The following is a 26,536-nucleotide window of genomic DNA, read 5'->3' as shown; positions in this document are numbered from 1 at the left end:
TTGTAATTAAAGGCGGGGAAAGTTTGTTATTGCGCTAGGAGGGGGAGGGGGCGATTCCGTAGTCTTTTTCAACTAATTAAAACAAGGGAAAACTGAGATCAAGAAATATTAACATCTACGCGTTAAACGTGACGATGGGTTGAAGAATATCGCCAAAAAGGTATTTCGACTTTATCGTGTTCAGCCTAACAACGGCTGACGGAATTGTCAATAACTACCGTTCTGACAGTGGTGGCCCAAAAATGAAGCCACTCCGGAAAATGGACGCTATCTATTAGACCTTTTCGACCTAAAATAGGGGGTAGGGAACTCTCAATATCGGGACGTAGAAAAGGGTTGATACATTGCCATCAGTCTCCGCGCTCTCTCTTGATACAAAAAAGACTAAGGCGCAGGCGCCAAAAAGCGGGATGGAAGGTAAAGTTTTACCCCCACTGTGTCTTTACATCGAAGTGGTCTCGTAGCTCGGTATCTTCTCTTAACCGTTCAGTTCCCCGCCCAATGGGTTTTCGTCTATAGATCCTACCTCGGGCCTCTGCAGACAACCAAACGAGACACGCGCGAGCCATTAAAAACCTCGCTTCCATACGCTATGTGTGTTATATTATATAATTCTATGTAGATAAAAAACATATATACGACTAGCCGTTACCCGCGGCGTCGCTCGCGTGTAATAAGAACTTGATGATATAAAATAAAATGATATAAAGAATGTGTAGATTTTACTGATGACTAATATTTTGTAGCACCCTAGGAGCGAAGGCACTCGGCACAGTCCGTCAGCCCGTCGGGATATTTTTTATTACTTTTCACAAGGACATTATTCCATAAAGAAGGGTTTTTAAGTTTTTGGCCGCCATTTAAAAAGATGGCAACAAATCGAACCCAAAAGACCTTTAAGCCCGTCTATAGGTTAAAGGAAACCATTGTACTAATTATTTGTGAAATTGGTTGAAACCTGCGGACTTTATTTCATAGAGAATATTTTCTTACATTTCTGGGCGCCATTTTAAAAGATGGCGAAAAATCGAACCCGAAAGACCATTCAGCCCGTCTTAAGAATAAAGCAAACCACCGTACTAAATATTTGTGAAATCGGTTGAAACGCGCGTACTTAATTGCATAGAGAATATTTTCTACATTTCTGGGCGCCATTTTTTAAGATGGCGGTGGATTGGAAAAATCTTTCTTAGTACGCGCCTACTACTTATGAGTAACGTTCCTGCAAATTTTCAGCCTTCTAGGGCAAGCGGTTTGGGCTGGGCGTTGATTATCAGTCAGTCTGTCAGTCAGTCAGTCAGTCAGTCAGTCAGGACTTTGATTTATATAGATATAGATAGATATACGTAGAAATGAAATGGAAATCGTTAAACTGTTATTATAGGTTTATCCGTCGTTTTTGGGTCTGATGGTCCTTGTTACTTTTATCCTGGTCTTAAATAACATCTTCGCCAAGGTAATTAAATCTTATCGGTTATCAATCAAACGTATATGAATTGCGAGTTGGCCAATGTCCAGTATATCCCGATGCTAACGGGTCAACACTGATAACTCGCGTATAGTTTTCGTAACGTGGTGGCGATAAAAACTTAATTATAGTTTAGGTACTCGAGAAGGTAAGTGGTTTTAAGTCAAATCCATTATAGTTAGAGCTCGGTAAATAGTTTTATTATTTCTTTTTCGGTCAATATCTAACTTAGTAGTTGGAGCGCAAATTTACTTACTCCCAACACGGAAGAAGTAGTAGCTCACTGCTCACAGCTTAGCGTCGTAACAGTTTCGAGAAATGTCCGCTAATAAATCCACCTTCTACATCGGTGTTGTAGAGGTAAGACAATAATCAGAAATAGCTCTAAAATTTCCTTATTGGATTCTAGAATCGCTCAGCCCCGTTTACAACAGCTTTCAAAATGCGTACAAACAGAAGGGGATTATAGAAGAAGGATGACACTCTGTATCCTCTTAATGCTTTAGTTGTGTAACGTCATTCTTCCCAGGCTCCCCCTTTTAGTTTGCTTTCCCGCTCATCAAACTACAAATGGGCATCGCACCGTAAGGTGAATTCAATAGTTGTTTGGCACTAAATCCCCGGAAATCATCCCACAAACCTCGTCTTGACGTGGGACAAAATGCACAAGTGCGTCTTGCCAAATATTTAAACGCTAATAGAGTAATGATGAGGGAACTATTTATCGTGTATGTGATTCGGTTTAGTAACCTTGCTCTAAGTGTTCCGATGTTGGGAAGAGTGACGTTACAATCACCCCGACTTGTGGTACACTTCTCTCGAAGAGAAGTATTATATACTTCTGGTACAAATAACTCGATTACGCAAGTTTAAATTTAGAATTAGGATTGATATTACATGAAGAAATATTACAATGTTTGATTTCTCTCGCACTTTCACTAAATTGTATCGCTATGCGATTATTGTTTCTAGATTTATATGGACTTCATGCCGAGCTACGGAAAATGCGTCAACTACATTAAGGAGTGGGTTACCACGTTGTGTCACCGAGAGTAAATGTCGAATTAAACTCTCTGAGCTTGATGGGTGGATCATGTGCCCTCCTTACCCGGATACCAAACAACTTGTTAAAACTAAACCTCTGTTAATTTCAATAGGGTCAAGGAGGTTTCATTTGATATCGAATATTTGGCTCCTGATTTACTGACAAGTAAGGACAAAAATATCGTAAGTTGATTATGGTTCCAAAGATATTCTTGAAGAAGGATGGATAAACAAGCTGAACTCGAATTTGCATTTTATAAACTAATTAATGTCACTCTGTCGTCGTAGACGGCGAACTTAATGATGAATATGTGGCACCATAGCTATGAAACGTTTTCGAAGGTGGGAATGTTCTTCCCATTTGAAACCAGTTCCCTGTTCATACTCAGCAAAAACCCCATCAGAGTTGAGAAAAATTCGTTCCACAACTTTTTACCGATTCAAGCAAACGTAAGACAGACACGAGGAGGCGCCAGTTATGTGACAATTCATCTTTTATTTATCACAGGTTTATCTATCGTTGTTGGGTATAATGGTCCTTGTTTCTTTTCTCCTGGTCTTAACTAACAATAAAATTAAGGGCGTGGTCAAGGTAATTAGCTCTCAGACGAGCGAACTAACTAACATGGCCGCCATTATAATAAAACAAGGTATCCGTCGAGGGCAGTTGGGGACTTTTTCATGTTATAACTGAAGCATTACTGCTCATGTGCAGGTGAAATCAAGCCCAGCAGATCTTTGTCTTACAAAGTCCTTTTCGGTTCGTGGCTCGTGGGTGCCTTTCTCTTCTCGGTTATGACTCAAACGTATCTCAATTGCGAGTTTGCCAATGTACAGTATATCGCAATGGACAGCGTGGCTGACCTGGCCGACAACATGGACATAGTGGAGCCCATGGTTCAAGGAGATTCCTACATTGAAACATTCTTAAATGTAGGTTCCAAATGTCATGGCTCAATATAATTGCATTTCAACCAACTAGATCTGGTGTTAAATTGACAGACGTCTTTGGACCCAAAAGCCCTCTTCTTATGGAGACGCTTGAAGGAAAAGGACCAACTCTTGGACATGAACAATCTCGACAAAGTTTTCAACAGAGTGTTTAACGCTAAACAACCCGCATTTTTCATCACCAAAACAGTTGCACTCTTGCTGGGAACGGACTTGCTCGGTCTGAGCGAGACTGATACGGTCCACGAGGGACCACCCATTTTCACGGCCAACTTGGGACTAGTGCACTCGCCCGACATATCCCCCGCTTGCAAGGAACAAATCAACAGGAAGTAAGCGATAATTGCATCGTCAGTCACAGCTTGGTTTACTCTAATAGCATTGGTGTACAGGTTAATCAAAATGCAAGAGATGAAGTTTATTGAATGTGAGGAAAAAGAGTTGCTCTACGATTTCGATCAACACATGTTTCGTCCAGCATTGGAGCAAGACGCGGAATCTGTTTTGAGTTTTGGCGAAGCGAAATCAACATTCGCCCTTCTGGCCATCGGATACGTCGCCTCGATCACTTATTTCACCGTTCATTTGATATTCGCGTCCAGAAACGCCAACCAAAAACGTTCCAAAGCTCGCCGGCAGATTTTGAGGAATAACCTCCGGTTGACTCTATGATCACGCATTTTGCGATGCTAAAGAAGATAAACAAAATAACCCTATGACTATTTGGTTTGTAATATCCATGACAGAGTTGTGTCTGTCGTTTAATTAATAATATTTTGATGTAAAGTCATTAATTTAAATAAATAATCACCGTTATTAATAAAACTCACCAACATATTTAACGACTCAATTTTTCAAAATGACAAAAACGAAACGATATTCTTTTTTTGTCGACATACTTTTAGAATGAGATGAGAATGCTAATCACAACGTTCCCTCTGAACTTGATGCCACGATCAAGTACCCTCCTTGTCCTGACACCGATAGAATGGTAACCAGACTTGTTAATTTCATTAGGGTCGAAGAAGGTAGTTAATTCTCAGACGAACGAATTGGCTAACATGGCCTCCAACCTAATTAAACAAGGTAAGTATAGCTCGAGGGACCCGTCACTCGGCGCAATCGGTGTACCGGTAATCGGACACCGACTGGCCTCTACCCACGAAAACATTCACATTTTCCTGAATTATTTCAGGCGAAATCAAATCGAGCAGATCTCCGTCGTACAAAGTTCTTTTCGGGGTGTGGCTTCTGGGTGCTTTCCTATTCTCGGTTATGACTCAAACTTATTTGAATTGCGAGTTTGACAATGTCCAGTACATCCCAAATGGGTTGGCGACCAACGGTTAAGCCTCGAGTGATTTTCCTCAACAGACCTTAATCAATTCTGAGTCGAAAATGTTCTATCCTTCTCAGACAGACTTTGCCCCCACCCCCAAGGGATGTACCCCCTAACACAAGTTATGATCATTGCCACACTGTTTTGGTGGTGACCCCTTAAATAAATTAGTGCATTGTGTGTTCAGATTCTTAAGGGGTCTTCCTTAAAATACTCCTCCAATGATCATAAAACATTGAGATCAAGAAGTGATATCTAGTTTATTAGGGAGAAGGTTTTATAAATTCGTCTGCACATTTCCAGCTCTTTATCTCCAGTCTAAACGTAGCCTGTCCGGAGTTAATCCCCGCCGCCTCTAAATTACAACCAGCATCTCATTGGTTCTTGAAAACTCACGTCAGCGCGACGCGAATGACGAAAATTTCTTGTATTTTCCGACTGAGGAGAGGCTGCGAAATAGTCCGGCCTCTTTTGACGTCCCCCCCGCTTGTATTTGGAAGGGGGACTGGAACTATGGCGCCCGAACACTTAGGCCACTTATACCTTCTCCCTAATAAACTAGATATCACTTCTTGTTGAGAGCTATAGTTCGAAGGAGACCGACGCGAGAATTGACTACACTCTATTTTGCAGTCCATCTTCGCATTTAGTCTGTATTAAGAACTTGACAGCGCCAAAACCAGGCCTCCCTCGCTTTACCTCGAATCTATGGCCTATAAGATACTTCACGACAAGCTCCAGTTTGTAACCAATGACAAACTTATGGAATATATCTTATGAACTGATAATAACGTCGAAAATATATAACAATTATTGAGGTATTGGGTTTTCAACGGTGACGTGTTTGATAAGTCACCCTATAAAATTCAAATTTCTCAGATTCCATCGTGAATGAAATAGGAAACAAAAACGAGTCCCATAATTCGAAACTAAATAATACAATTATCAAAATGGTAACTTCCCCCTTTTAACACGAAATGATAAGAAAGGCGAACGGAAAATCGGAAAATAGATGCATTTCAGTTTGAGATTCGAGCAAGCTTGATATCAGCCTTCGACAATACAGAACGCTTTCGTAATGGAGCAAAGTCCAATGGGGAAACTGACACTCTGTCAAAGTGTATTACCTTTCTGGTAATTTCTAATCTACGAAAAACTTTTCATGATAAAATTATATTCCAGAACAGTTCGTTCATAGGTCGCCAAGTATTCGCCCTTGGTTTCAACCATTAGGCTTAGCTCGCTTCCTCTCCATCTCTATAGAGTAATTAGTCTTTTTAATTGATTGATTGGTACAGAAAAGTGATTAGTACTTTCGATTGGTATTAACTTTCAATTGGACTAAGTTTCAAAATGGCGGATGGAAATTTCACGTGCGCGGTTTTGTAAATAGAACTGAAGTAATATATATTATTTATAGTGTTTTTTAATTAGGGTGTAATTAAGTAGTTATAGAAATGTTCGCGATTATTGGTGGTAAACGTAAGCGGAGTGATACTTTTTACTTAATTGTGATTTTATCGTACGCGTTGTGCGCGCCATTATTACTATTGGATCTCATTCATTGTGGTGAATTAAATTTGGACAATCATACGGTAAGTAAAAGTTGAAAGCGCTGCGTTTGAGAAGGCTAAATTTGAAAAATAAGCAGCGTAATTTGGTCAAACATACCTAAACCTAAAACCCCCTTAGAAATTAACCTAACCTAACTTCAATATAACCCCAAATGAATCAAATCCAAACCTTAGCTAACAACCATTGAACCTAATTAAAACCTGTGCTAACAGCCATTGAACCTAATTCAAACCTGAGCTAACACCCATTGATCCTAATTCAAACCTGAGCTAACACCCATTGAACCTAATTCAAACCTGAGCTAACAACCATTGAACCTAATTCAAACCTGAGCTTAACACCCATTGAACCTAATTCAAACCTGAGCTAACACCCATTGAACCTAATCCAAACCTGAGCTAACACCCATTGAACCTAATCCAAACCTGAGCTTAACACCCATTGAACCTAATTCAAACCTAACCCTGACCTAAATCTAACCTAACACTCGGTTGCCGTCTCATACCCTAAACTCTCAATACCGAGGGAAACAGTCTCATAACGAAAAAATTTCAACACTTTGAATTCAACTAAAATGTTTCACACATTCCACGAATATTTTTAAAACTGGGACACCAGATAATTTGGGTTGGCAGTGTGTACGAGCCGCTCAGAGACTATATTATATAGGCAGAGCAATATTTTCAATCTTTACCTCTTCAGTAATTACATCCCGAGCATTTCGGGCAATCTTAATTTCCACTTAAATGCCACGAAGATCAGAATTATAGTTAATAGTTAAACAGCCTTTTAAGGCTTATTTGATCCTTTAAGCCTAACTATAACCATTACGGCGTGCAAGGAAGTAATAAACTTATCTAATCTAGATAATATCGCTATGAAAGTTACGTTTTCGACATAAAACTCTCATTCGGTTGAATCAGGAATGTATTCAGCGAACTGGAATAATTGTGCCCCCCTATCTCCAACGTTTATTTCTTGGCAGGTTTTGTGGGCCGGCTGCAACGCGATGTCATAGGAACGCTCGCGCAAGGTGCAAGGCGCATCGAGATAGATTATTCGCGAGATAAAATTCGTCATACAAAAAGATTAGTCTAGCTCTTCCTTCAAAATCCACCTAGATACGTTGAGTGAAAATGGCTGTAACACAATGATTCTTAGTAGCTGTATGCTTTCCTGACACAACACATTAATACGTTATATTTGTTGAACATTGAACCATTTGAACTCAGATTAGCTCGGTAAATATTTAATCAAATCGGCTTCGTTTACTATAGGCGTATAATTCCCATAAGAAAGTAAACTGAGAATGATGTTAAGGCAATCAAAGTAATTAAACACAAATATTGCTATTTGTAAAACGAAACTTATCTTCGAATCGTTATCGACACTCGAATGTAGTGTTATCTAGGTCGTCAGTGACATTTCCAAAAGTGTTGAAAAACATTGAGATAATGAACTGAAAATAGACGCGCTCAGAACAAGGAAGAAAAAGGCAATTCAAGATAACTGTAAATAAATCATAGCAACAATCAAGTTGCACGCATGATGACTTGTTAAATTATTGAGTTGCCAATGAAAACTAACAACGATGGTAGAAGCAATCAACCTCTGTTTGAACAATAGGTATAAACACCCTTCAAGTCGAGTCATGTGTATGGTTTTCATCGACTGTTCACTTGTTCAGTTTCTTAGTCAATTGTTTAGGAGGTGTCCCTTGAGGGGCAAAATCGGTCATAAAGGTTATATTTTCGACTCGAAATCGCCTATGGAAGCCACTCCACTTCAATCCTACCACACCTTTTGTGTTCAGAGTTGCCCATCCTGTTCCATTTTCAGGCAACAACCCCTAAATATAATGGAAAGAAAAACATTTAAGAAATTTAGCATTATGACAATGACTTGTTGTTATTAAGTTCCTTATAAAATATTTATGTCAGCAAAAACATATTTAAGCTTAATAATATCTTATCTAAGTCTTCATTAAAATGAGAATTTGCTTTGTTTACCAAAGATTCCCAAGTTGCTAGTGCACGTCTTTTACCGGATCAAAATTATGACATATCTTAATTTTCTTTGTCAATTTTCCTATTTACCTTTCACTAAGTTCTATACATTATATTAAATGTAATGGTCTGGATATAATTGTTACATGGCTAGTCGCTAGACTCACAGAGACCATGAGTCAATAACTATTTGTGGGCCAATAATAGACGCACGAACGGCGGACTTACTTGTACTTCTTGCAAAGCTACCGCGACCACGTACCTCCGATGGTTCCCTTCAAATAAAAAAGGCTTAATTAATGTTTGTTGTTTTTCTTCTTTTTGTAAAACCTTAAATTGCATACAGGAAAGGTACGTTGTCGCTAGCTCAATTCGGATGACGTCATCTAAGACGGAAGAGACAAATGAGAATTTGACAACGGAAGCCACAACGGATGACTACTCAACATCTACGGTGGACACGAATACAAATAATAACAACAAGTACAAGGCACTATACTCACTGACAGACAACCCTAATAGCTACGCGAATAAAAATGAAAAAAATAATACGAATCAGGGTCCGTCAAAAGTTTCAACTACAACTACTCCTGCACCAACGAGTATTACCACCAATCTGTCAAGTATAACAACAACGGTTTCAACAACTACCCTTAGGCCAATTTCTAGTAAGTCACCTAATACGGTACTAAAGTTCAAACGCCTACCCAACGGTTCTTAACGCGTGGACAAGTAATACAAAACATCAGTGCTGCTTATTTCTTTTTGCGAAATTTAACGTTACAAAATTCTTTCATTTATATATAAAAAAAGATCAATCATACCATCGATCCATAACAAGTCAATAAAGATTGGCGGAAGTGAGGCCAACTCTTTGCAATTGGCAAAAAAAAGCCATCAGTGTGCAGGATATGTATGTAGGAAAAAGGTGGATAGGTTGGGGAACTTAACTTTGGTTTCCTACCTCATGTAGCTTTGGCTAGTTTTACCCTATGGTCTACGCGTACTTGCGCGTTCATTTTGTAGATCTCGAGTTAGCTTTAAATTTAATTTCCCAAATTGAACAAGATTTAAACAAATTTATTAATAATTATACTCATTCTTTTGAATTGCTTAGATCCGGGAGAATGCACAAATTTTATGTCGACCGAAGTCACTTTAAATTCAGTGACGGTCACGTGGGAAGAACCCCAGGAAACAAACGGATCATTAGACGGATACGTCGTTTCCATTTTTGAGAAAGATTCAAACAAAGTACTCCAAACTAACACTACGAACAATTTGAATCACGCTTTCTTTAATTTGACACCGTACACTAATTACACTATTGAACTATACGCCTTCAACATTGACAAAAATAACGTCACTTTACCAGGAGATACTTCAAGATTGATCCCGAGGACGCTCGTAGCCTGTAAGAGAAAAAAATACGAACATTCTATCTTTTAATTTAAAAGGGTTAAATTAATTATTTTTACTGTTTAGATCCGGGAGAATGCACTAATTTTATGTTGACCGAAGTCACTTCAAAGTCAGTAACGGTCACGTGGGAAGAACCCCAAGAAACAAACGGACCAATAGACGGATACTTCGTTTCTATTTTTGAGATAGATTCCATCGACGTACTTCAAAATGGCATTACGAACAATTTGAAGCACACTTTCCTTAATTTGACACCGTACACTGATTACACTATTGAACTATACGCCTTCAACATCGACGAAAATAACTTGACTTTAAATGGAAACCCTTCAACATTTAACTTCACGACGGACGTAGACAGTAAGAGAAAAGAATACGAACATTTTTGCTTTTAATTTAAAAAGGTTAAAACAATTATTTTGATTTGTTTAGGTCCTGGAAAATGCGGTAATTTGATGTCGACCGAAGTCACTTCGGAGTCAGTGACGGTCACGTGGGAAAAACCCCAAGAAACAAACGGACCAATAGACGGATACGTCGTTTCTATTTTTGAGAAAGATTCAAACAAAGTACTCCAAACTAACACTACGAACAATTTGAATCACGCTTTCTTTAATTTGACACCGTACACTAATTACACTATTGAACTATACGCCTTCAACATTGACAAAAATAACGTCACTTTACCAGGAGATACTTCAAGATTGATCCCGAGGACGCTCGTAGCCTGTAAGAGAAAAAAATACGAACATTCTATCTTTTAATTTAAAAGGGTTAAATTAATTATTTTTACTGTTTAGATCCGGGAGAATGCACTAATTTTATGTTGACCGAAGTCACTTCAAAATCAGTAACGGTCACGTGGGAAGAACCCCAAGAAACAAACGGACCAATAGACGGATACGTCGTTTCTATTTTTGAGAAAGATTCAAACAAAGTACTCCAAACTAACACTACGAACAATTTGAATCACGCTTTCTTTAATTTGACACCGTACACTGATTACACTATTGAACTATACGCCTTCAACATCGACGATAATAAATTGACTTTAAATGGAAACTCTTCAACATATAACTTCAGGACGGACGTAGGCAGTAAGTTAAGAAGAAACAAAACCATTTCTAATTCTGAAAGTCCAAGGGCTCCTAGGATAACTTAATTATAATTAACTTAACTGTTTAGTGCCTTCGCTAGTAAGGGACGTCAAATTAAAGAAACAATGTCTAACACTATTTAAACAGCACCATCTGAACCCTCGAATCTAACGATGACCTTCGACCATAAAACGAAGAATATAAGCGTGAAGTGGAACGAACCGGAAGTGACTTACGGACCAATCAACGGTTATCGCGTCATTTGGTATCAAACAGAGGCAAAACCCGGAGGCCCCAACTCGCTTAACCCAGTGATGACAACCGTGTATCAAACTAAATACGAGTTTCCCGCCATGCATTGGAGAACTTACAGTTTTCTCCTTAAGGCCTTTAACTTTGATAGAAACTCCGTACAAATATTGGGCAATTTGACCTCAATGACCTTTGAAACACCAATTGGAAGTAAGCATTTGAATTTGGCCTACTGAAATGAAAACAGACTGAGTTTGAGCATCAATTTATAGAACCAAACAAGCCGAGTAACGTCCGCGTTACAACGCTTTCTGATTCGTCAATCAACGTCACGTGGAATACACCTTTGCCGCTGACTGGTCCAACTTGGTACGTCATTCGGTTGACGGAAAACGCCGGGAACGCCGATGCCAACTGCGACTTGAAGAGGTTGGCCAGTCTGAACCCATCCGTCCACGAAATCCCCGTTCTATTATGGAACACGACTCATAAAGTCATCGAGAATTTGCAACCTTTCAAGTGCTATTCCGTCGTGGTCACAGCCATGGTTGGTGATCATGGCAACCTCAAAACGGAGAGTACCAATTTGGCCGCCACACAAACCAAAGACGGTAGTAAGTGCAAACTCGCGTTAAATGTAACTTAATGTCAAGAAAGCTTAATTGAAGACCTTTCATTTCAAGTTCCACCTTTTCCATCGAGTCAAATGAAGATGTTATCGAGAAATCAAACATCAGTCGAGTTCTTCATCACCAGAAATATTTTAAGCAATTCCAACGGTAGCGCTTGGAACTTCGCGGTTAGGATCGAAATTGGACCAGACTCTAACAGCAACAGTAAGTCCTTCCTCAAATACAGTCTTGGCACGTAGCGTTAAGTACCCATAGAGCGTTATGTAGCCCAATTTACTCGGTTACAGAGTCTTTAAAGAAGGCCACAGATAAGTCTTTATGTCAATTAAATAAGAAGTAATTAATGTTTCTGAAATTAGACTTCATTCCTCAACGAGGATTCATTGACGAAGACGAGCAAATTGCATCTTGGCAAATGGTGCAAACCAACACATCCATTAGAGAATACCAAGCGTCACCTTTACAATGGAGACCAGGTACGTGAGAATCAGATGACCAATTTAAGTTTGAAGTCCTCAACTTTAGCGAGGTCTTCTTTAAGATGCGTCAACGTCCGAGACGCCTGAACCAATTTTCGGTTGTACAACGGCCATCTTGGAGGCGACTCACGGTCTCAAATGCGTCTTGGGTGCCCAAGAAGATTGCACGGGGGTCACTTATTGCAATGGTAGATTGAAACCAGGCACTACTTATGGGTAAGCTAGAAAGAAAGACAAAATTATTTTAAAGTCCATGGCATACGACACAATCATTTCAACAAAACAGAATCTACGTAAGAAAATACACGCACGCTGGTTTTGCCGACTCCAGAAATTTAATCGTAACAACGGGTAAGTAAATTAAACCAAATTAAATTAATTAAGTTCGAGTAATTAAGCGATTGTTAATTAATAATAGAATCTCAGGATACGGATGGTGGTTCGAGTAACGCTGGTTTAACGGCAGCGGTTGTAATTGTCACTCTGTTATTGGTTGCAACTGGCGTTGGATTCGTTGCATTTCGAAAAGGATATTTGTAAGTCGAGATGTTGCAAAACAGGAGGGTAATTACAGGAGCGAAGTACATGAGTGGGATGAGATGGTTCTATGGGAAATCATCAATTTTGAGTCGAAAATGTTCTGTACTTCTTGACTTGCCGATTTTTCCGCCCCACAAGGGAACTACTGTAACTACACCCCCTAACACAACTTACGAATGATTGGAGAAGTGTTTTAGGGATGTCCCCCTTAAATTTAAGTAAGAAACTGAACAGACAGTGCTAAGGGGTCATCTCTAAAACTCTCAAATGATCGTAACTTGCATCCCTTGTGGGGTCAAAATCGGCTGGTCATAGAAGTATGGATTACATTTTCTATTCTCAAAATTGATTTCTCATAGAACCATCCCAAGTACTTCGCTCCTACAATTACCCTGTTTGAAACTTCACCCTGTTTAATTGATATGACGATTTTCAGCAATAAATTAAATTTAATTACAGGCCAATTAATCAATGTCCGATTTTAAAATTCGACCATGGTACCGATATTGGTCAAGTGTCCAGTGTACCATTAGGTCAAGTTGGAGAATCAAGAAATAGGTCAGAAAAATAATTAAACGAAATAAAGTTAAATTCGCTTTCAAGCATTTGATTTTTTTTGGAAATAAAGAGAAAAGCCAAAATAGTTATTTTTGCTTTGAAAAATTGTCCAATTTTTTTTTTTAAATTCTTAATTTGCGTAATTTTAATTATATTTATGCACGTGTTAGACCGATTCGTGTGACAAACTTCAAGAACGATTTCAAATTGCACATGGCCAACACGTGTTTGGGTTACGCCAATGAGTTCGAAGTAAGGTTGAAGGAAATTAAGTATTTAATTAAATTGCACTAAATTTTTTGTAATTACGAATTAATTAACAGCAATTGAAAAGACTGAGTCCTAATCATCCGAAAGACGTTGGTCAGTTACCGGTCAATAAATCCAAAAACCGTTACATCAATATCATACCGTGTAAGCCTGAATTCATTTAAAGCAAGTCTCGGCTGTTGTTTAGTGTAATAAAACCCCACTAGATGCTCCCATAGTCGAGGGGTGGTACTAACAGGCCCTCTAAGCTTAACAAAGGCTAGTTTTAGCTCTGCTCTCGACGTTAACGTTAGGTTTTGTGCGTAGAAGATGAGCCAGAGTGTTAGGAGCGCCACAGGAGCCGACATTTGCTTTAACAACTACTCTGTCTTATCCATTAGGTTATTAAATGCACATTGTTAATTTTACAGTTGACCATACAAGAGTAAAGCTACTTCCGGTGGCAGAAGACGAATCTAGTGATTACATAAACGCCAGCTTTATACCGGTAAATTTAAAACTCTTGTCGAGGCCTTTTGTGTACCACGCACTTTAAACAGTTGTATATATTTTACAGGGCCCTAATTGGACGAAAGAGTATATCGCATGCCAAGGTCCATTACCGAATACCGTCAATGACTTCTGGAGAATGGTCTGGGAAAATCAGATACAAGTCATTGTCATGCTGACGCAATGCGTCGAAAGAGCCCGAGTAAGAACATTTTAACAAATGTTAAATGGACATACAATGCGCGCTATGTGGGAAGGGGGGGGGAAGCGTGTCTATATTTTGAACGAGTAGTGTTACTATTTCCCGGGGTAGTGATTGGACAATGTCACGTGACTTTAAGCGTGGAAGAAATGGGCTGAGAGATTCAAAGGGAATGTCGATGCCCATTCCCAATAAGCTGATGACGCAACGAAGTTCACGCATGCTCAGTAGATTTGATTAAAGAACCCTTAAACACAGCTAGAAACAAATCAAATTTCAAGCCGCCTTTTAATATTAATTTTAACTTGAATATCAAAATTGCTATGGTGAATTAATTGTCTAAGTCATTTTAGAAAATGGCATAGATCAGGACTGATGTAGATAATTTTGAGTAGTGATTAGCCCCTCGATTTTAAATTAACGAACGAGTTTTATTGGGCAGAATAAATGCGAGGAGTATTGGCCGAAAGATAATCGGGGTCAAAAATACGGTGACCTCACCATCAAACTGGACTATAGCAGCAAACTGACCCACTACACTATAAGACAATTCAGTATTATTTTGGTAAATATAAATGAATTCATCATCATTTATACCAAATTGCTCATAATAATTAACTAGTCTACGCAGAATCGCAAACGTTTAAGGGTGTCTCAAATGCAATACACTCGTTGGCCGTGCATGGTTAATCCCGAGAACCCGGATGACCTGATAAATTTTGCAAGGGCAGTCAGGGATCAACCCAATGTTAGCCCGCAGCATTCGCCACTTTTAGTTCACGGCAGGTAAGTTTATACCTGGTTCGATTTCGGGATAACATTTCAACGTTAACTTTTGCAAACATTGGCACAGCGCCGGTGTGGGTAGAACGGGCACTTTCATCACGGTGGACAGACTGATGAACGAATTGCAGGAGAAACGAAGCGAGTGGATTGACGTTCTGGGGACTGTGTTAGATTTAAGGAACAGTCGTACCTCCATGGTACAAACGGAGGTAGGCGATCAACGCGTCAAAGGGTTGCCACTAATCAGAGATAAACTTGGGAATTCAAAGAACATTCAGAGATTTTGATTATAGTCAGGAATTTTTTTCCAATGGTCAAGTTTAATTTAATTTAAATCAAATTTAATGTGGTAGGGGGTAATTTTCGATTTAAAATAAGACAGGTTTGGTTAAGATTTCATCAAGATACAAATTTTCGAAGTCATTTAAAAACCAGACAACTCAATTCGAAATGCCGGAATTATTTTCTTTCCCTCCCCATCTACATCAGAATTACGAGTGGCGCGCTTAAATTTTAAGGTTTCAAACTAGGCTTAGCAATAACATTAGGCCTGAGCCTTTAAACACTTTTCACCTTCTACGACGTCACGGGGAAGGGGAACTAACATCAACTTTTGGTTGCGCGAAATTTTGAAGATTTTGTTTTGAGGGGACAGGTTAACCGCAAATTTGGTGGCAACCCTCTCATCCTGTTTTTGTTACAGTAATTGATATTCATGTATAATTGCAAATAGGACCAGTACATCTACATTCATCAGTGTATTAACAGAATCATCGAAGAACTCGCGAATAAGCCGACGTCGCCTCAATATGACGATGGTAATAATTAAATTAATTGAAATAGTTAGTCCGAATAAATGAAATAAATATTGGTGTGTTATAGGTGAAGCCATTTACGCCAACGCCTGAATTTTGAATGGCAATTCACGAGTTGACTTTATCAATTTTCAAAATGGCCATTTAATTAATTTTCAAAGAATTGATTAATTGAAAAAGGCGGCCGAGTATCAAGAATTGATTACATTTCTAGTCGAAACTGTTTTAGAAAATATTTTAACGAAAATACTGTAAATAGAATTTATACTTAAAGTAAAAGAATGAATATTGTTTCATAAGCACGCACTGTACATTGTCTAATGATTGCCCCCAAGTCATTATAAAGAGCCCTTTCTTGCTCTTTTGTAATTAAACGCGCGGAAAGTTTGATATTGCGCTAGGAGGAGGAGGGGCGATTCCGTACTCTTTTTGAACAAATTAAAAACAAGGGAAAACTGAGATCAAGAAATATTAACATCTACGTGTTAAACGTGAAAGAGCTAATTACGATGGAGTTTCGGGTTGAAGAAGATCGCCAAAAGGTATTTCGACTTTATCGCGTTCAGCCTAACAACGGCTGACGGAATTGTCAATAACTACCGTTCCGACAGTGGTGGCCCAAAAATGAAGCGACTCCAGATAATGGACGCTATCTATTAGACCTTTTTGACCTAAAATAGGGGGTAGGGAACCCTCAGTATTGGGACGTAGAAAAGGGTTGATACATCGCCATCCGTCTCCGCGCACTCTCTTGATGCAAAAAGAGTACGGCGCAGGCGCCAAAAAGCGGGATGGAAGGTAAAGTTTTACCCCCAAGGTGTCTTTACATCGAAGTCGTCGCGGAACTCGGTCTCTTTTCTTAACCATTCAGTTCCCCGTCTATAGATCATACCTAGGGCCTCGAGCAGACAACCACACTAGGCACGCGCGAACCATTGAAAACGCTATGTGAGTTATATTATATAATTCTACGTAGATAAAAAACATATATACGATAAAGAAATGGAATGGAAATCGTTATACTGTTACTTTAGGTTTATCCGTCGATTTTGGGTTTAATGGTCCTTGTTACTTGTATCCTGGTCTTAAATAACATCTTGGCCAAGACAATTAAATCGGTTATCAATCAAACGTACATGAATTGCGAGTACGCCAGTGCCCAGTATATACCGATGGACAAAGTGGCTGACGGGTCAACACTGTTAGCTCGCGTATAGTTTTCGTAACGTGGTGGCGATAAAAACTTAATTATAGTTTATATACTCGAGAAGGTAAGTGGCTTTTGCTCAAATCCATTATAGTTATAGCTAGGTAAATAGTTTCTTTTACGGTCAGTATCTAACTGAGTAGTTGGAGGGCAAATTAACATACGGGCAGCACGGAAGAAGTAGTAGAGGCGAGGACTGCTCACTGCTCGTGGCGTAGCGTCGTTAGCTTCAAGAAATGTCAGCTAATAAATCCACCTTCTACATCGGTGTTGTAGAGGTAAGAGATCTTATCAGAAACAGCTCTAAAAAACAGTCAAGCTCGACTAGAATTTCCCTATTGGATTCTAGAATCGCTCAGCCCCGTGTACAACAGCATTAAAAATGCATACAAATAACTCGATTATTCGAGATTAAATTTAAAATTAGGATTTAAATTATATATTACAATGTTTCAGTATATTGTATTGCTTTGAAAATATTGTTTCTAGACGTATTTGAACATGATGTCGAGCTACGGGACATGCGTTAACTACATTAAGGAGTGGGTCACCACGTTGTGTCACCGAGAGTAATTGTCCATTTACACTCGTGCAGTTCCGGAGGGCGCTTGACACTTAATATGGTTCCGAGACGTGATGAGATTGCTAAGCATAAAGTGTCCTCTGAGCTTAATGGGTGCATCAAGTGCCCTCCTAACCCAGACACCGACGAAAATTTTGTTAATTTCAATAGGGTCGTGGAGATTTTGCACGATAGCGAAGACGTGGCTCCTGATTTACTGACAATCAAGGACAAAAATATCGTAAGTTGTTTAATGGTTCCGCCAAATATATTCTTGAAGAAGGGTACCCAAGCTGAACACGAATTAGCATTTTATAAACTAATTAATGACACTTTGTCGTAGACGGTGAACTTTATGCTGGATATGTGGCAACATAATTATAAAACATTTTCGAAGGTTGGCATGTTCTTCCCATTAGAAACCAGTTCCCTGTTCATACTCAGCAAAAACCCCATCAAAGTTGAGAAAAACTCGTTCCACAACTTTCTGCCGATTCAAACAAAGGTAAGACACCAACACGAGGAGGCGCCACTTATAATAAATGTATTATATATATTACAGGTTTATCTGTCGTTGTTGGGTCTTATGACTCCGGTCTCTTGTATCTTGGTCTTAACTAACAATAAAATTAACAGTTTCCCCAAGGTAATTGAATCTCAGACGAGCGAATTGAGTAACATGGCTGCCATTCTAATTAAACAAGGTCAGTACGCCACGAGGGACCCGCCACTCAGCGCAATCGGTGTACATGGAACCGGATATTGATTAGCCTCTCGCCAAGAAAACGACTAGGAAATATTCTTGAATTGTTTGTATTTCACATACAGGTGAAATCAAGACGAGCAGATCTCCGTCGTACACAGTCCTTTTCGGTTCGTGGCTTCTGGGTGCCTTTCTCTTCTCGGTCATGACTCAAACGTATCTCAATTGCGAGTTTGCCAATGTCCAGTATATTCCGATGGACAGCGTGGCTGACGTGGCAGACAATTTGGACACAGTGCAGGCCATGGTTACAGCAGATTCCTACGTTGAAACATTCTTAAACGTACGCCCTAAAATTCATGACGGCCCAATACAGTTGCACTTTAACTGACGAGAGCTGTTGTTTAATTGACAGACGTCTTTGGACCCGAAAGCCCTCTTCATATGGAGACACTTGAAGGAAATGGACCAACTCTTGGACACGAACAATCTCGACAAAGTCTTCAACAGAGTATTTAACGCTAAACACCCGGCATTTTTCATCACCAAAACAGTCGCACTCATGATAGGAACGGACTTGCTCGGTCTGACCGAAACTGATAGGGTCCATCAGGGACCACCCATTTTCACGGCCAACTTAGGACCTATGCACTCGCCCGACATATCCCCCGCTTGCAACACATCAACAGGAAGTAAGCGATAATTGCATTGTCAGTCACAGCTTGGTTTCCTCTAATAATATCCGCGCACAGGATAATCAAAATGCAAGATATGAAGTTTTTTGAAAGAGAGGCAAAAGAGATACTCTACGATTTCGATCAACACATGTTTCGTCCAACATTGGACCAAGATACGGAATCTGTTCTCAGTTTTTACGAGGCTAAATCAACATTCGCCCTTCTGGCCATCGGATACGTCGCATCGGTCACTTATTTCACCGTTCATGCAATATTAGAGTCCAGAAACGCCAATCAAAAACGTTCCAAGGCTCGCCGGCGGATTTTGAGAAATAACCTCAGGTGGGTTAAATGATGAAGCATTTTGCGATGCTAAAGAAGATAAACAAAATAACCCTATGACTATTTGGTTTGTAATATCCATGACAGGATTTGTGTCTGTCTCTTTAATTAATTATATCGTGATGTAAAGTCATTAACTTAAATAAATAATCACCGTTATTAATAAATACAATTGAAAGAATTATACCTAAAAATCACTAACATATTTAGCGCCTTAATATTCACCGAAAACCCCATCAAAGTTGAGAAAAACTCGTTCCACAACTTTCCGATGTGATCCAAATAATGAATAGCTGAAGCCATTCATGCCAACACCTGAATGTTGATTGCAGAAAGAATTTTGAATGGCAATTCAAGTATTTCATAAATCAATAATCAAAACGGTAATTAAGACTCTTGATTAAATTGATAATTCATCAAAGCGGTTGATTATCAAGAACCCTTTCTAGTCGACCTTGTTTATGGAAATATTTAACCTGGACATTGCGAATAGAATTGCTAGCCAATTAAAATAGTTCATAATGTTCCTAAACCACTTATTATAGTCTCACGACCACCCCCCAGCGCGATTACCTCGCGAAAACTAAACAACCTGTCCTTTGTCCTTTCGCAACCACGCATAGCCTACTCGATCTTGCGCAACACTGGAAGTACGTTATATCTTCGGTTCTACAGGTACAAATGTCAGGAAATTTTATTGCTAAATACTGTAAATAGGATTCGGACATAATAAGTATACGAATCCATAATGTTTCATAACGAGCACGTACTGTTTATTGTCCAATGATTGCCCCAAGTAATTATCAATAACCCTTTTAGCTCTTTTGAAATTAAACCAGCAAAGTTTGGCGTGGCTCCAGAGGGTGGGGGGGGGGGTAAGTGATTACGTGCTCGAAACAAGGGCAAACTGAGATCAAGAAATATTAACATCTGCGCGTTAAACGGCAAAGAGACACAAGTTAGCAATCCGTATTTGGAAAGAGTTTTTCGACTAACATTAGCTGACCCAAAAACGATCGAAGGCTATACACAGTCTCGCATACACTATAAAGTTACGAAGAGTGCCGCACAAACTTGAGAATTAATGCCTGACCAATTCAATACTCGCGGGATACGGTGACCACTACACTATAAGGTGCCATTTCTAGTTTAGCATACATAATTTCTCATCCCGCAAATCGCAGAAAATGGTATAAAAGGCCAAGGAAATAAGTCTTCCGCCCACTTATTCTTTCACAAATTTGTCGCGATTGATAGCTGCGTTAGTTTGAAGCGCTACACCCATTCTCTCTCGAAGCAGGCGGTTTAACAGCTATATGATTAGCCACGGTTATACCAAACGTGACAGAATTGCAATACTATAGAAAACTGTGGTTGCATGCTCAAGTCTTGTCTGAAATCGTAAAACTGGTGAAAGTTAGGGACGATATGTACTCGTACAAACTCCTGTAAAATCCGTTACGCAAGTCCTTTTAAAGGGAGGGTGAAGTAGAAAATCAAGTGATTTTTTTATCGATTCTTCTACAAATTATAAGACCAGTCTGCATAGTCAAACATTCAGGAAATACTTCCGAATGATTTTAAAATTCAAATTAGGTTCAGATTTTAAGGATAATTTTAAAGAAGGTCCTCCAGCCAATCACGTAACGCCCTGCCTTTTTATTAACAAAATTCTTGTGGCACGTTCCATGTCTCGCGCCACGATTATCACGTCGCGCGCGAATTTTATCAAATCTCGTGATAAATTTCATTCAACACGGAACGTGCCACGAGAATTTTGTTAATAAAAAGGCAGGGCGTTACGCGATTGGTCGGAGGACCTTTTTTAAAATTATCCTTAAAATATGAACCTAATTTGAATTTTAAAATCATTCGGAAGTATTTCCTGAATGTTTGACTATGCAGACTGGTCTTATAATCAGTAGAAGAATCGATAAAAAATCACTTGATTTTCTACTTCACCCTCCCTTTAAGAATGGCAGCTTTAAATTGAACTTCAGAAAAGTTCTCGTGCCAAGATTTTTGATCTATCAAAGCCCTAACTTTTACCAGTCCCATTTACAATAGGTAAATATATAAAGTAGGAGGAGCTAATTGAAAAATATAACAAATCGTCACGAGTGACGTTTCTAGTGTGGAAAAATGACGCTCGCGCTCAAATTCGTAAGATCATGGAAAGAATGCACGTGAGGAAATTTGTTTTAGTTTGAAAAAAAAAAATCCTCACGAGCATTCTACATCCAGACTTACGTCACGTGCAAAATCCCGCGAAACTGTGGTGACGATTTCTTATTTTTTAACAAGTTCAGCAAGACCAAATACTTTATATATTCACCTATTGAATTTTAATTGAAATCGCGCGCACTGCCTTTTCGCGTGCATTCGCCGGCCACACTAAATCGCGTAACTCCGTGTGGATCGTCTAGCTTACCTCGGCTACCATACCTACAAGGCTCTCGCAAGCCATTGAAAACCTCGTTTCTATACGCATATACGTGTATTGTATTATACAATTGAACGTAGATAAAACACTTGTTTTCTACATATACAAGCGCGATGGTAATAATTTTTTACGGTCATTATGAAACTACGCGTAGAAGGGTGCTAGTATTGATCTAATAAAAAAGTGTTAGCTCGCGTATAGTTTTCGTGGTGGTTTCTACCCAAATCCATTATAGCAGAAGTGAGATGAGACTAGAAGTGAAGGCTCTAGCATTGATAGTAGATCCTGGCACTAGTGAACAAATTTGAGGATTTTATGCCGCTTCACACGGGCCTACACTAGAGAGAAAAAAAAATTGGTCGAGTTCCAAAAACATTTCCTACCCCCTTCCCCTCAACCTTAAGCCGCGGAACACGGACGCGAGTGCTTGAATCTAGTTCGACCGAGTTCGACCGTCTACCACCGCGAGCGTCTCACGTTTTGGGGGGGGGGGTGGAATTTCTGAAACCGTCACCAGAGGGCCAACCGTTGGTGTCTTATGAAGAATATTCACTTTCGCCCAGTGAAGAATTTGGTTTGCTCAGTACTTCTGGTCTCATCTCACTTCTGATTATAGTTATAGCTAGGTAAATAGTTTTATTTCTTTTACGGTCAATATCTAACTTAGTAGTTGGAGGGCAAATTAACATACGGGCAGCACGGAAGAAGTAGTAGAGGCGCTCACTGCTCTCGGGTCTTGTCGTAAGCTTCTCAAAATGTCCGCTAATAAGTCCACCTTCTACATCGGCGTTGTAGAGGTAAGAGATAAAATCAAAAATAGCTCTAAAATTTCCTTATTGGATTCTGGAATCGCTCAGCCCCGTTTACAACAGCTTTCAAAATGCATACAAATAACTCTATTGCTCTAAAATAAAGTGAAGCTCCACTGGGCCTAGAATTCCCCTATTGGATTCTAGAGTCGCTCAGCCAAGAGATAGAATTTAAAATTGATATTTAAATTAGGGCCTATATGAGGAAATAATGCAATTGCATTGCTTCGCGAATATTGTTGTGCAGGTTTACTTGGACTTAATGCCGAGCTACAGGAAATGCGTTGACTACATTAAGGAGTGGGTCACCACGTCGTGTCACCGAGAGTAATTGTCCAATTAGATCCATGTGGCATGGAGGGCACTTGTCACTGAATTTTGTTCCGGGATGAGACGAGAACCTTAAAGTGTACTCCTCCGAGCTTGATTGGTGTACCAAGTGCCCTCTTTGCCCGGACACCGACTGAACTTGGTTAAACGACACTCTTGTTAATTTCAATAGGGTCGAGGAGGTTTTACTTGAAACCGAAAATGTGGCTCCCGATTTACTGACAATTAAGGACAAAAATATCGTAAGTTGTTAAATGGATCCGTCAAAAATATTCTTGAAGAACGATAAGCAAGCTGAACACGAATTAGCATTGCTTTTATAAAATAATTAATGTGACGTCACTCTGGATTAGACGATGAACTTTATGCTGGAAATGTGGCAACATAACTCCAAAACATTTTCGAAGGTGGGCATGTTCTTCCCATTTGAAACCAGTTCAATGTTCATATTCAGCAAAAACCCCATCAAAGTCGAGAAAAACTCGTTCCACAACTTTCTGCCGATTCAAGCAAACGTAAGACACCAATACGAGGAGGGGCCATTTATGGGTCAATTTATCTATCATATATTCCAGGTTTATCTGTTGATGTTGGGTCTAATGATTCTTGTTTCTTGTATCCTGGTCTTAACAAACAATAAATTTAAGGGCGTGACCGAGGTGATCAAATCTCAGACGAGCGAATTGAGTAACATTGCCGCCATTTTAATTAAACAAGGTAAGTATCCCTCGAGGGACCCGTCACGGGAAATCGGAAATTGATAAGTCTCTGACCACAAAAGCAAACTATGACATTTTCTTGAATTACTTCACATACAGGCGAGATCAAGTCCAGCAGATCTCCGTCGTACAAAGTCCTTTTCTGTTCGTGGCTCCTGGGTGCTTTCCTCTTCTCGGTCATCACTCAAACGTATCTGAATTGCGAGTTTGCCAATGTCCAGTACATCCCGATGGACAGCGTGGCTGACGTGGCCGACAATTTGGACATAGTGGAGCCCTTGGTTTTAGGAGATACCTACATTGAAACGTTTTTGAACGTACGTCATAATTCCAATTTCCCAATGAAGTTGCATTTTAACTGACGAAAGCTAGTGTTTAATTGACAGACTTCGTTGGACCCGAAAGCCCGCTTCATATGGAGACACTTGAAGGAAAAGGACCAACTCATCTACATGAATAATCTCGGCGAGACCCTTGACAGAGCACATGACGCTAAGCACTGGGCATTTTTCATCACCAAAAGCACCATACTCTTTATGGGAACGGACTTGCTTGGTCTGAGTGAACCTGGCAGTGCCCACGAGGGACCACCCATCTTCACGGTCAACGTTGGATTCCTACACTCGCCCGACATATCCGCCGCTTGCAAGGAACACATCAACCGGAAGTAAGCGATAATTGCATTGTTAGTCATAGCAGGGTTTCTAATATTTAATTTATTCGCAAACAGGTTAATCAAAGTTCAAGAAATGAAGTTGATTGAAACTGAGACGAAGGAGGTACAGTACAGTTTGGACCAATACACATTCCGTCCAACATTGGAGAAAGACGCGGAATCTGTTCTGAGTTTTGGCGAGGTCAAATCGACAATCGTCCTTCTGGCCATCGGATACGTCGCCTCGGTCACTTATTTCATCGTTCATGCAATAATCGCGTCCAGAAACGACCATGAAAAACGTTGTAAGGTCCGCCAACTTTGCCAGAATTTATTTGAAGAATAAGTCTTTCTGGTGCGTTAGAAGTCGGCGATCTATATACTAACATAATTTTGAGCTTAGCGTAGAAGTTGTTACCTTAAGCAGGAATACATACAGATAATAGGAATCATTGTACCCCCTTATCGCCCATTTTATTTTTTATTCGTGGTTTTTGTGGGCTTTATAATTCTGTCGTCTTTCTAATTGTGGTTTCATTGGTTGGTAGCAACGCGAGTTATTAAGCGCGCGCTAGGTGCAATGCGCGGACAAATTCGTCATAAAAATGATTAGTCTATAGCTCTTCGCACATAATCCGCCTAGATACGTTGAGTGAAAATGGCTTCACAATGATTCCTGTTATGCCGTATGTATTCCTGGTTTTAAACTATTCGAAGTTGGTCAGCTTATTAGGGCCAATCTTTCGGACAAATTGCCAACTTATTAAAGGCAGAGTGGTGATTTTAAAAGAGAGATGCTTCGACACCAAACTGCGCCTCAATTTGGTCAATCAATCATGTATTAGTTTATAATAAAAGATTCAAATAAATATTCACCATCATTAATACGAACACTTAATTAACACAATCATTTTTAAAGTTCACCAATATCAAGAAAATTGTCGCCCTAATTACTACCGGTATTAATTACAGACAAATAAAATAATGCGCAACGTTCCTAAGCCACTTTTCATTGCAAAAATCCATATTATCTCATGATCACGGGCAATTATCAATTGATTAATTGATAAAGGCGGCCGAGGTATCAAGAATTGATAATCGTTCTAGTCGAAACTGTTTTAGAAAATATTTTAACGAAAATACTGTAAATAGAATTTCTACATTAAGTAAAAGAATCCATTATGTTTCATTAGCGCACGCACTGGACATTGTCCAATGATTGCCCCAAAGTAATTATAAAGAACCCTTTTATGCTCTTTTTAATTAAACGAGCAAAGTTTGATATTGCGCAACGAGGGGGAGGTGTGATTCCTTAGTCTTTTTGAACTAATTAAAAACAAGGGAAAACTGAGATCAAGAAATATTAACATCTACGCGTTAAACGTGAGAGAGCTAATTACGATGGAGTTTCGGGTTGAAGAAGATCGCCAAAAGGTATTTCGACTTTATCGCGTTAAGCCCATGGACGAACCAATACTGAAGGACGGATGGCAGAGGGTGAAAGTTGAAAAATACTTGTTAATTCCCCCTCTAGCGGCAGATCGCAGCAAAACCGGATAGTGGGGGAATCAACGTTCTAACGAGAAAAGCAGCTAAAGTCTTATTTTGTCTAGATGGCGCTAGCTTTTTCCGGGATTTGACTCGGTATTTTTCATAACCCCCCTCCATTTTGGGGATGAAAAGGGGGAAGTAAGCTTAACATTGGTTGTTTCGTCGCTTAGTATGGGGCTCTATGGGCTGCCATCGGTCCTTCAGTATTGCTTAGTCCATGTTCAGCCTAACAACGGCTGACGGAATTGTCAAGAACTACCGTTCTGACTGTGATGGCCCAAAAATGAAGCGACTCCAGACCTAAAATAGGGGGGGGGGAACCCTCAGTATTGGGACGTAGAAAAGGGTTGATACATCGCCATCAGTCTCCGCGCACTCTCTTGATACAAAAAAGAGTACGGCGCAGGCGCCAAAAAGCGGGATGGAAGGTAAAGTTTTACCCCCACGGTGTCTTTACATCGAAGTGGTCTCGGAGCTCGGTATCTTTTCTTAACCATTCAGTTCCCCACCCAATGGTTTTTCGTCTATAGATCCTACCTCGGGCCTCGAGCGGACAACCATACGAGAAAAGCGCGAGCCTTTGAAAACCTCGCTTCCATACACTATGTGTTGT

The 26,536-nt window shown here is 39.7% G+C and overlaps 4 protein-coding genes and 1 long non-coding RNA gene across 8 annotated transcripts; 4 read left to right on the top strand and 1 right to left on the bottom strand.

The window, feature by feature from the left end:
- The first annotated feature begins 537 nt into the window (after nucleotides 1-537).
- LOC149709549 (uncharacterized) lies at nucleotides 538-19,677 on the top strand. 4 transcript variants are annotated; one of them, XM_089864908.1, is made up of 10 exons: nucleotides 538-594; nucleotides 16,960-17,196; nucleotides 17,245-17,410; nucleotides 17,622-17,701; nucleotides 17,866-17,935; nucleotides 18,038-18,199; nucleotides 18,257-18,398; nucleotides 18,523-18,740; nucleotides 18,813-19,089; nucleotides 19,150-19,677. In XM_089864908.1, the coding sequence occupies exons 3-10, from the start codon at nucleotides 17,369-17,371 to the stop codon at nucleotides 19,152-19,154; spliced, it is 996 nt and encodes a 331-aa protein (XP_089721034.1). In that variant the 5' UTR covers nucleotides 538-594; nucleotides 16,960-17,196; nucleotides 17,245-17,368; the 3' UTR covers nucleotides 19,155-19,677. The 4 variants fall into 4 exon arrangements, with proteins under 4 accessions (XP_089721034.1, XP_089721033.1, XP_089721035.1 ...); XM_089864907.1 differs by lacking the exon at nucleotides 538-594 and having other exon boundaries at nucleotides 16,356-17,196; nucleotides 17,276-17,410; XM_089864909.1 differs by lacking the exon at nucleotides 538-594 and having other exon boundaries at nucleotides 16,356-17,196; nucleotides 17,622-17,674.
- LOC149709552 (uncharacterized) lies at nucleotides 1,353-4,135 on the top strand. The gene is made up of 9 exons (XM_089864905.1): nucleotides 1,353-1,616; nucleotides 1,701-1,828; nucleotides 2,441-2,520; nucleotides 2,626-2,695; nucleotides 2,801-2,962; nucleotides 3,021-3,162; nucleotides 3,228-3,445; nucleotides 3,515-3,795; nucleotides 3,856-4,135. Exons 2-9 carry the CDS (start codon nucleotides 1,787-1,789, stop codon nucleotides 4,133-4,135), a joined length of 1,275 nt encoding a protein of 424 aa, XP_089721031.1. The 5' UTR covers nucleotides 1,353-1,616; nucleotides 1,701-1,786.
- On the bottom strand, nucleotides 2,989-8,734 carry LOC149709551 (uncharacterized). Its single transcript, XR_016381379.1, has 3 exons — nucleotides 8,612-8,734; nucleotides 4,363-8,226; nucleotides 2,989-4,152 (listed from the first exon to the last, which is right to left on the bottom strand). It is a non-coding gene; the product is annotated as an uncharacterized LOC149709551 (long non-coding RNA).
- Nucleotides 6,260-16,227, top strand: LOC149709550 (receptor-type tyrosine-protein phosphatase beta-like). The gene is made up of 23 exons (XM_089864904.1): nucleotides 6,260-6,397; nucleotides 8,730-9,051; nucleotides 9,501-9,797; nucleotides 9,869-10,165; nucleotides 10,238-10,534; nucleotides 10,606-10,902; nucleotides 11,050-11,364; nucleotides 11,427-11,768; nucleotides 11,838-11,990; nucleotides 12,146-12,262; nucleotides 12,328-12,481; nucleotides 12,552-12,616; nucleotides 12,684-12,801; nucleotides 13,265-13,363; nucleotides 13,534-13,615; nucleotides 13,687-13,777; nucleotides 14,044-14,120; nucleotides 14,190-14,324; nucleotides 14,767-14,889; nucleotides 14,947-15,110; nucleotides 15,178-15,319; nucleotides 15,844-15,928; nucleotides 15,993-16,227. Exons 1-23 carry the CDS (start codon nucleotides 6,260-6,262, stop codon nucleotides 16,016-16,018), a joined length of 3,936 nt encoding a protein of 1,311 aa, XP_089721030.1. The 3' UTR covers nucleotides 16,019-16,227.
- Nucleotides 19,678-21,868: 2,191 nt separating the features above from the next.
- LOC149709548 (uncharacterized) lies at nucleotides 21,869-24,881 on the top strand. Its single transcript, XM_089863793.1, has 8 exons — nucleotides 21,869-22,656; nucleotides 22,916-22,995; nucleotides 23,171-23,240; nucleotides 23,352-23,513; nucleotides 23,574-23,715; nucleotides 23,817-24,034; nucleotides 24,104-24,384; nucleotides 24,448-24,881. The coding sequence occupies exons 1-8, from the start codon at nucleotides 22,615-22,617 to the stop codon at nucleotides 24,716-24,718; spliced, it is 1,266 nt and encodes a 421-aa protein (XP_089719919.1). The 5' UTR covers nucleotides 21,869-22,614; the 3' UTR covers nucleotides 24,719-24,881.
- The last annotated feature ends 1,655 nt before the right edge of the window (nucleotides 24,882-26,536 follow it).

The sequence above is a fragment of the Phalangium opilio genome, unplaced genomic scaffold (genome assembly GCF_054372755.1).
Source record: "Phalangium opilio isolate 3A_F unplaced genomic scaffold, DU_Popi_V2 ptg000013l_1, whole genome shotgun sequence".
Classification (NCBI taxonomy): domain Eukaryota; kingdom Metazoa; phylum Arthropoda; class Arachnida; order Opiliones; family Phalangiidae; genus Phalangium; species Phalangium opilio.
This window is presented reverse-complemented; position numbering and strand designations above follow the sequence as displayed.

Bases quoted from the DNA above. Each gene is read 5' to 3' on its own strand.
- LOC149709552 (XM_089864905.1), top strand. From the start codon at position 1,787: ATGTCCGCTAATAAATCCACCTTCTACATCGGTGTTGTAGAG. The intron at 1,829-2,440 runs GTAAGACAATAA...TATTGTTTCTAG, and splicing joins TCTACATCGGTGTTGTAGAG to ATTTATATGGACTTCATGCC. The intron at 2,521-2,625 runs GTAAATGTCGAA...TAATTTCAATAG, and splicing joins ACCACGTTGTGTCACCGAGA to GGTCAAGGAGGTTTCATTTG.
- LOC149709550 (XM_089864904.1), top strand. From the start codon at position 6,260: ATGTTCGCGATTATTGGTGGTAAACGTAAGCGGAGTGATACTTTTTAC. The intron at 10,903-11,049 runs GTAAGTTAAGAA...CTATTTAAACAG, and splicing joins CTTCAGGACGGACGTAGGCA to CACCATCTGAACCCTCGAAT. The intron at 14,890-14,946 runs GTAAATATAAAT...ATAATTAACTAG, and splicing joins GACAATTCAGTATTATTTTG to TCTACGCAGAATCGCAAACG.
- LOC149709549 (XM_089864908.1), top strand. From the start codon at position 17,369: ATGTCAGCTAATAAATCCACCTTCTACATCGGTGTTGTAGAG. The intron at 17,936-18,037 runs GTAAGTTGTTTA...ACTTTGTCGTAG, and splicing joins CAATCAAGGACAAAAATATC to ACGGTGAACTTTATGCTGGA. The intron at 18,741-18,812 runs GTACGCCCTAAA...TTTAATTGACAG, and splicing joins ACGTTGAAACATTCTTAAAC to ACGTCTTTGGACCCGAAAGC.
- LOC149709548 (XM_089863793.1), top strand. From the start codon at position 22,615: ATGTCCGCTAATAAGTCCACCTTCTACATCGGCGTTGTAGAG. The intron at 23,716-23,816 runs GTAAGTATCCCT...CTTCACATACAG, and splicing joins CGCCATTTTAATTAAACAAG to GCGAGATCAAGTCCAGCAGA. The intron at 24,035-24,103 runs GTACGTCATAAT...TTTAATTGACAG, and splicing joins ACATTGAAACGTTTTTGAAC to ACTTCGTTGGACCCGAAAGC.